Below are 8929 nucleotides of genomic sequence, written 5' to 3'. Positions count from 1 at the left end.
CCCCTTAAGGTACGACCATCCCTCATGGACTCCCATCTCCTCTACCTTCTGGGCCTTCAGTGCCTCCCCCACTAATCTCCTAAGCTCATTGAAGTTGGCCCTTCTGAAGTCAAGGGCTTTAGCCTTGGTGTAAGCCCTTGACGCTCTGTGTTGGATAGTGAAATCCAGCAGGCGATGATCGCTGTTGCCCAGGTGGTCAAGGACCTGCAGTCCCCTCACCAGGTCATCCCCCGTGGCCAGGACCAGGTCCAGCAAGGTGTTACCCCTAGTGGGGCTGTGCACTTCCTGGATAAGTTGAAGGTCCTGTAATACAGCCAGGAACCTACGCGAGCGCTCAGACCTGGCTGTCTGCTCCTCCCAGCAAATGTCTGGGTAGTTTAGGTCACCTATGACAATAACATCCCTTGACCTAACTGCCTCCATAAGCTGACTGGAGAAGTCCTGATCCAGTTCTTCCCCCTGGTTGGGTGGTCTGTAGTGCACATGCCTCCCTCCCACTTCCAGGACAGTTGTGGCCCCCTACTCCCAGGGCTCCTGAGGGTGCATGTGCCTCCCTCCCACTCCCAGGACAGTTGTGGCCCCAGGACAGAGTGCTTTTGACACAATGGGTACATCTACTCATCGCCCTATGGCAACATAGTGATCACGTGGGTCTACACGCGATCGCCAGCTACGTCACTGTAGCGGTACGCTCCTGGAAACCTAAGCATGCGCTGCCCACATGGGTTAGTAATTGCTTGTACTGAGCTGTGCTTTAGTACTTCCAAAAGGAAGAAACTAAAGCATAGCGCCATAGCAACATCGCCATACAGCAACATGTAGATGCACCCTATGTATTCCTAATTGAAATATATGGGTTTATATTGTGAATCATGTGTAGGTGACTGCACACCTAACAGTGTTAATATTGCACAACTGACGACAGCACCCTTAAAAAGATTGTGTGCTACCTGGGGTACAGAAGCACCTACTTGAGAATCACTGCCCTGCATGGTTACCATTGTCAAGATAAGGCAGCTACAAACTGCATAGCTACAGCTAGAGGATGGCAAGAGACCACCTAAGCTGCTTCACACCAACCACTGCTTCTTGGGATATTGAAGGTCTATACAGAGCAGAGGGTACTTTGCTCTTGGAAGTTCTCAGAGACCCCCAGAAAGTAAACTGCAAAACACTTGAGTTCAGACATAGAAGGGGCTGTATTGACCATGCCAAGATTTCCATTTGCACCACATGGGGTTTCTTACACCAAGGCAAAGCAAGTGAAATAGCACCTGATCAGAACAATAGTGTTCTACATTGGTATAAATGATTACATGGTATTGTATTAGGGGCTCAAGTCCTGGCACTTGGGCTCAGCTGACCAGCTCCATTCTCTGCCCCAGGACCTACTCTGCACTTACATGAAGGAAGATTTTATAATCCACATAGGAATTCCAGGAGCCTTCATTCTGTACCCGAGGGTCCTGTACACGCACTGTGGTCAGCTCCTGAGGGGCGAAGAAATGTCATCCTTACTCAAAAGGAGGAGATGCTCAGAACAACCTCATTCTAATAATCCATAACCCAGCCACAGCCCGCAGCTGGCAGCAGCTACTGCCCCAATGGTGCTACCTTGGAGAAGCCTATGGAGGAAAAAGGAGCCCCAGGGCAGGTGTGTATAGCCATCTCCTGAGGCCCATTCTACCTGCCAATTCCCACAAGCTACAAATCCTCTCTTACCCTGAGAGCCCAAATGATGAGGCAGATTTCCTGCACAAGCACCTCGCACAAGCTCCAGCCCCCGCTGTACCTCAACATTTGCTCTCTGACCTTACAAAACCTTCCACACTACACCAGTAGGAACTAGCTAAGGATCACCCACATGCAGAGCTCGCCCTTTGCCAGAACTAACCATTTCAGGTATATCATTTAGTAGAATGCTTTGTGTCAGTGTTGCCGGGTGTATGATAGTTATTGTATTTGTATGAATTTCAACCTTTATACGATGTAGAATCAATAATAGTAAAAGTGTTCAAAATGTACAATAATTTGAGGCAGCTCTCTGATGCACCAAATGCAAAACCCAAGTCACTCTCAAAGAGTTTTAACTGACTTTTGGGCTTGCTGTCAGCACTCTTATGACTGCTTGCCTCAAAATAAAGAAATGCTTCAACTTTGATGACCCAGTTCTTACTCACTGGTGACTTACAGGGAGCAAGATAAAGTGTATAAGATGACAATTTATTTGCATATTTTTTCAGTGTATGATAGTTTTTCAGCAAATGTGATAATTCTGAGTTTCCAATATGATAATTTCATATTTAAGTCCTGGCAATGCTGCTTTGTGTACCCCTGCTCTGCCATCCCCATGGAAGAACTAAACAGATGTGGAAGGAACTAAGAAGTAACTTACTTCTTCCTCGTGATTCTCCAACATCCTACAGCCTAAACGCAAAGGGAAGCATCTGCAAATATGGAAAAAACAGATCTTTGCTTAGATAAGGTAGGTCCAACACTCACTCAGCTGTCAGAGCCTAGATCTGTTACAGAGGCTCATGTGTTTAGTTCTAGGTGATATTCCCCTCTTATTTCCCCTCCCTGCCAGACCAAGGAGTCTGCATGTGTCACTCCACATTTCTTTTTTGCCTGGAAGACAAGAAATTCAGGGGGTCAACAAGCAATATACAGAGGATGGGTGAAATGGAGATTCCGGGGGGGGGAATATCATTTGGTGCCATCACACAGTTCTTGCATCTAGACAGAATTGCAGAGGTGCTTAAAGATAGGTAGGGCTCACCCTTTCTCACTTCCCCCTCAAAACAGGACTCTGCCCAGTGACCCCAAAGAACATTTCAGGAGATTCTAGGATGGCTCAGATGCAGCAGCAAGAAGCATGGTGTTTGAGCCAGAAGGGCCCAGCTAGCCAGTGCTGCCTCACAAGCTTGGTCAATGTAAAGGCTGTTTTTCTCAAGGGAATTCCACCTTCTGCCCTCCAAAAAATCCTATGAACTCCAGGGAGTCACCTAGCATAGTTAGGTTCAGCATTGCACCTTGGGAGACCCTAGCTCCATGGACAGCTGCTTAGCCCAGGCGAGATGCAGAGAATGTGCTCCCAGCTTTTGCAGTTAAGCATGCATCTCTTACTGAGACCTGGGCTCCCTCCAGTTGAGACCTATGCCTGGCAGCACAGCTTGTTAGAACGCACCAAAACCAAGTTATGTTACCTTGCTGCAACCCTTCTCAACAGCTCTGTATGTTTAGTACTAGGGAAACGTAGCCACTTCTGAGGCAGGAGAGTGGCAACCAGCTGCTGAGTAGTTTTCAGCCAGCTTTGTGCTCGCAGGAAAAGTGACATAGGACCTTTGGTCAGATAGGGCGAACAAGAGTCCCTGTTGTTGACACATAGGTTTAATGACCTTTGCACTGCACGTGAACTCCATCACTGTTCCTTGGAAAGAGACAGAGGCAGGGACATCAGCTCCCTGGACTTCCAACCTGTTCCAGGGGCCTTTTAGATTTGCCGCTTCCCAAAGTAACTTGTAACCTTGCTGTGATAGATGTCTGGGCAGCAGGGCTACATTTCTAGCCAGAAACAGAACTGTTTGTATAGGGCCCACCAACTGTAGCTCTCAGATGTGATGTGATCATCCAAGTCTATAAATGATTTGTGATGACAGGCAACTTGTCTAGTCCTTGATTCTTCAGGAACAAAACATGAACCCAAACTGTCTCTTCTGAGTTCAAGCAGAGTTGCATGCCACAGTTTTGTGGCTGTTAAACCACAACCTATTGAGACAGAAAAGTAAAAGCCAAACACTTGGACTCTCTGGGTTGAAGAGAACCTCTGTGATGGGCTAAGGACAGTCTAAACCAGCAGTTCTCAACCTTTTTAGACTCAAAGCCCCCTTTGGAAAAATGCCAGCCCTCACTGTTTTGACTGCCAACAATAGAGTACTTCTTATGTTGCAAACAACTCAGAAAGCCCACAGCAGGTCAGAATGGTTTTGACACTAAAATTCCTATTTTAAATCTTTGGTTTTATCTTGCGAGTCATGTGCATGCATTTGCATACCTAATAGTGATAATATTACATAGCACCCCAGAATGCTGTGGTGCACTGGTTAGGAATCAGGGGTCTAAGCTGTTTTAAGAAGCCATAAGAGAAGTTATTGCATTTTCTGCCTGTGCCGAGATCTCAGCTGACTTTTGCAATACGTTTTAATAAAAAGCTCACGTTAGCAGGCAGTGATGACATTATGGCAAACAAGAGGAAAGATTTCATGTGGTTTCACAGCCTCCTGCCCCCAACAGAGTTCTGTCTTATCAGTGCATAAAAGGAAGTAAAATAAAGTTGTACACACAGTTTGCCCACATAAATGTAACCTTCCTAGAAGAATCCCACTTGCCTTTCACAAGCAGGGCTCCCAGCTTATTTGGATAAACTATATAATAAAGGTACTGTCACCTTCTAGTTAGAGCACAAGCTTGCAAATCAGGATTGTTTCTTGCTCTTCTAATGATCTGCTATGTGATCCTGGGCAAGCACAAACTTCTGTGCCTCAATTTCCCTAGCTTTCATTATGGTACTGCCTGGGAACCCCAGAAACCCATGGTGCTGGGCACTATATTTATAAATAGGTAAGATGATCTTTTCCCCAGAGCAGGAGAGAGGGTTGAACAAACATTTGTAAAGGACTTGGAAATCCCTGAATGAGAGGTGCCAATTAAGGATCGTGAATTTAAGCTTTACCCCTTGGCCATGTCACAGAATGAAGATATTAGCACAGTACCATCACACAAACCACTTCCTTTGTTGCAGCCCTTTGGCAATTCTAAGTCCTACTGGCCGGTGTCAGTTGATTTGATGTGCCATTAAATGCTTCTGAAGTAAGAGGTTTGCAGTTCCTGCTCTGCAACAACAATAGAATTAACTTTTGAGTCTTAGCGCTTGGGGGGAAGGGGGTAGCCAGAGAAGAAAATTAATGCAACAAATGGTTGCAGCAGCCCAGGTAGTGGAACCCTGCCTATTTCAGAGTTAAGACTCTTAACCCAGTAGGTTTTGTATTATCTATTGCAGACAGTCTCAGAGCTGCTCATCAGGAAGAGCTGGAGGTCTGCAAGCTCATCCAGGGTATCCTGGCTTCACCTACTTCAGTCAATTTGCTTGCAGTTGGTTTTTAACAACTTGGGGTGGACTTTGTGCATGGGAATTTGTCTAAGCTGCCAAGGCACAAAACTGCCTCGCCCCAGAGGGAAGGTCCCTCTCCAGCTAGTCCCAACTCACTGAGCTTTTGCAGTTCAGACCATTATTCTCAGAACTGAGCTTCCCAGCAAGGCCTGCTGATACAGGCCAGATCTCCAGATGTGCACAGCACTGCCCTGCTCTCACAGGGACACTGAGCAATTCCAGAGTTTAATCAAGTATCTCAAAGGGGAGCGGGGCTCTTTGGAAAACACAGCCTCAATTTTGGATGTCCAGCAGTTGCGGGATGGAGGGGGAAAAAAAATGTGCATCCCTGATCTCACTAAAAAAAGAAAAAAAGAAGTTAACCTCCAAAAATTTCTCTTTCTTGACAGCAAAACCTCAGTTGTCCAATATAAATTGAGGAGCGTCACAATAATCTCAGTAAGGCAGAGCAGAGAGAAGCAGACCAAGAAGCAGTTTTAAACATGCATGATACACAGCAGGAGACGTGACCTTGTTCCCAGTAACAGCAGCTCCTGGACAAATCTGGATAATTGAGGTTTTGCTAAAGGCTGATCATCACACCACTGCTGTGGGCTGATTACACCATGGCGGGTTCAAGTTTGCACTGCAATAAAATAGGGGGAAGGGGGGAAATAACCCCTACCCCAACAACACTTCATTGCACACACAATTCACACCTCCCCACCAGGGAGAGGATGTGAGAGAACGAACCACATGCGGCACATTAGTCACGTCACTTAATGCAATAATGGAAGACGCTCAGATACTGTGGCGATGTGTGTGGGATAAGCACTTATACAGAATAGCATCAGCAGAGAGGTTGACCATTATGTTCCCTCTTCTCCCTAGAGAGGCATTGTTGATGCTGTTGCTTTTAAACTGCTTTCTTTGTGCGACAGCCCTGGTGGCTCAGTGAGATTAAAAACACAGAAGGGGGAAAAAAGAGAATCAGCCCATGCTAAGTGAAATGGCACATAATTGGTAGGAAAAGGAATTTAATTTTCCAGCAACCAAATGAGTCTTACAAAGAAAAACAACAGTGGGGACACACGGCATAAGAGGCAACCAGAACATGCACCCTAATCAGCTGGGAGCCAGAGATGCGAGAAACAGGATCAAGACAAATAATTAGGTGGAAGAGATGAAAGAGGCAGAGAGAAAAAGGGGAGACCTGTAGACAGCACTCATCATTACCTAGTGTATTCCATACCCAGGGAGGTTCCTGTGGTACTACTGTGCAGAGCCCTTCCCTATTATTTTTTTTAAGTTCCGTAATTTATCTGAAATCCCTCATTAAGACTCGAATGCCTGACAGTGTTGAAGGATGTACTGCTGTCTGGCCTTCCCTAGGAGGTTAAATAGATAAAGAACTAAGTGAGGCACATAAGCTGCATCTACACTATCAGACATGCAGTGTAGAGTTCTTAGCGCCCCCCCCCTTCCACTGACTAGATTCCAAATGCTCAGAAATAATTATTTTAAAACAAGGATGTCACAAGTTAGACCCACCTATGCCTAGACTGCATAGGAACTGATTTGTGCTACAACAGGAGATGGCCAATCTAAGAATTGTTAGAAAGGTGCACATTCATTTACCTAAACCTCCACTGAATTAAAAGTTAATTTTTAAAATCCAGTAGCCATCCTGCTTTTACTTGCTCTTTTTAATCTCTCTGCCAGACTGGACAATGGTAAGTAAAGAAAAGAAAAAAAAAATCAATTAAGTTTTGCTTTTGCTTGCTGTCAGTATTGCTTTAAGTCATTTGGTGCTGCAGTGTATCACTCATAAGCTGCCAGAGTTTGGTTACTGGTTTAAAAAAAAAAACAAAACTGGTAAAGAAGTTTGCTTGTGTCATTTAACTACATCTCTATTCAAAGCTGCACCAGGTTATTCTTAATCCAACTCCAGTTTAATTTGTATCAATTTATTTTACAATGGCAACAAGTCAACTTAAACCAAACCAAATAACTTGAAGTTGACTTGAACAGTAATACCAAATAAGATGGTATTTAACATTTTTCCCTAGAATCCTACATATGCAAGTATCTTAGCATTTATTTATTCTTTTAGAGACTTTCTCCATCTAAGGAAGAGACAAACCTTGAAAGCTTCAGCTGTAAATGCACAAAAACCAGAATCCAAAACCATAATACTTATTCTGTCCAAGTCTCATGAACTGCAAATCTGATTTCATGACTGATCTCTGATGCTCAGTGCTAAGATATGTACACTTCAGTCCATAGCTGTTATCAGTTTTCAAAGCCATTTCAAATCCTATTAGTACAGCCTTGAACTTAAGAGAAGGCCTTTATGTCATTTTTGGCATATATAAAGGCAACCTGACTTCACCCCGACAGAAAAGAGGGGCCCTGCCTCTCCCCTTTAAAAAATATAACATGAAAACATGTACATTTCCATACAAACATGGAAATACCAGATTTTGTTTTATTTTGCTAGAAAACTTTCCACATGACTCAGAAATACATCCCCAGCTGCACTCACATCCCTTCCTTAATCAACGGGGCAGAAGTCAAACATGCTTCCCTCCTCAGTGTCTGTTGGACAAGCAGTCCAAAACCTTGCAGGGGGAAGGGTTTTAGACGGTTTTAATGGGAAATTACCATCAGCTGCATCCCCCCACACCTACTTGCTGCTCACAGACCTCATACTGGCTTATGGACTTTTATGCCAAAAGCCCCATCCGTGCCACCTGCTGCACTGCTGTGCTGATGGCAGACAGCCTCCCTCAAGGTTTCACTTCCCTGGTTAGCTGAGATCTCATAGCTCCCCTCACCAGAGGCCCTTCTAAGGGAGACAAAAAGTCCAGGTGGCTGGTTTTTAGGGAAAATACCGTTTTGCAGCCAAGAAAGGGGAACAAGCCTGCTCCATTCCTCCTGCTGCTTGTCACTTTTGGGGCAACTAATCTGCTCTGGATGCCCTTTGCCACATAGCAGGTGCCAGGGAGACTCCTTCACCCCTGTGTTTTGCCTCTCCCCCCACTTCTAGCAATGCACAGTCCAGAGCTGGACCCCACCCAACCCAACCCATTGAGACACCCAAGACCACGTCCTCCGATGGAGCCCCCCATCCACTGGCTCCGCACAGGCCCTTGGGCTCCTTGTCCCCCAAGCCCTGTCCAGCTGCAGTGCTGGGCGCCGCTGACAGCCCAGCTCCAGCTGGCTCCGTGCGATCAACACGCCCCAAGGAGTCGATGAACTGAAGGTGCTGCCTGAATAGGGGCCTCCCTGGCGCAGGCAAGGAGCAGCAATCTCCCCAGCCACTGCCCAGACAGCTGCCTGCGGTGTGCCGGGTGCCCTCCCGCCATGCACCCCACAAAGACCCCCCTACCTCTTCCCACAGGACACTCCAGCGACGCGGCCCCTTTAAGCAGGCGAAGCGGCGCCGCCTGGGCCCTTATAGCAGAGGTCACGTGAGACGCCTTCCTGTTAGGGCGCGGGGCAGCATGGGAAATGTAGTTCTGCCCGGGAGAGAGGACTCCACCTCTTCCTCCAGCCCCCGAGGGCCTTGCACAGTGAGAGGGAGGGGGATGCAGTGGATAAGGAAAGTGCCTTTGCATTTGCAAGCTTGGCTAAGCGTCCCAGTTATGCAATTGGTCTGATAAAAGATGCTACCCAAAGAAAGCTTTGTCTCTCCTAGATAAAAGAAAGAAGATTAGGGGATGCGTGGAGGGAGGGAATACTCAGAGCAAAGTGCCCAGAGGAGAGGTGGAAGCCACC

General features: G+C 46.4%; 1 protein-coding gene across 10 annotated transcripts in view; it reads right to left on the bottom strand.

Moving 5' to 3' along the window:
- SNX11 (sorting nexin 11) overlaps positions 1-8614 on the bottom strand; it is a 28536-nt gene extending 19922 nt beyond the window's left edge. For 4 of the 10 annotated variants that reach the window (XR_003093978.1, XR_001358009.2, XM_025203753.1 and 1 more), the window contains exons 1-3: positions 8541-8614; positions 2396-2447; positions 1404-1490 (exon numbers count right to left, since the gene is read on the bottom strand). Coding sequence is in view for 8 of the 10 variants with exons in the window: in XM_025203753.1 (XP_025059538.1) it covers positions 1404-1490; positions 2396-2419 (111 nt within the window). In the remaining 2 variants the exon portion in view is untranslated. Of the gene's footprint in view, positions 1-1403; positions 1491-2395; positions 2448-3398; positions 3769-4772; positions 4893-5680; positions 5796-8540 lie in introns of all 10 variants that reach the window. The other 6 variants (XM_025203759.1, XM_025203757.1, XM_025203755.1 and 3 more) reach the window with 6 other exon arrangements.
- Between the last annotated feature and the right edge of the window lie 315 nt (positions 8615-8929).

This window comes from Alligator sinensis, unplaced genomic scaffold (assembly GCF_000455745.1).
Source record: "Alligator sinensis unplaced genomic scaffold, ASM45574v1 scaffold520_1, whole genome shotgun sequence".
Lineage (NCBI taxonomy): Eukaryota > Metazoa > Chordata > Crocodylia > Alligatoridae > Alligator > Alligator sinensis.
The sequence above is the reverse complement of the archived record's forward strand: the minus strand, read 5'-3'. Positions and strand labels throughout refer to the sequence as shown.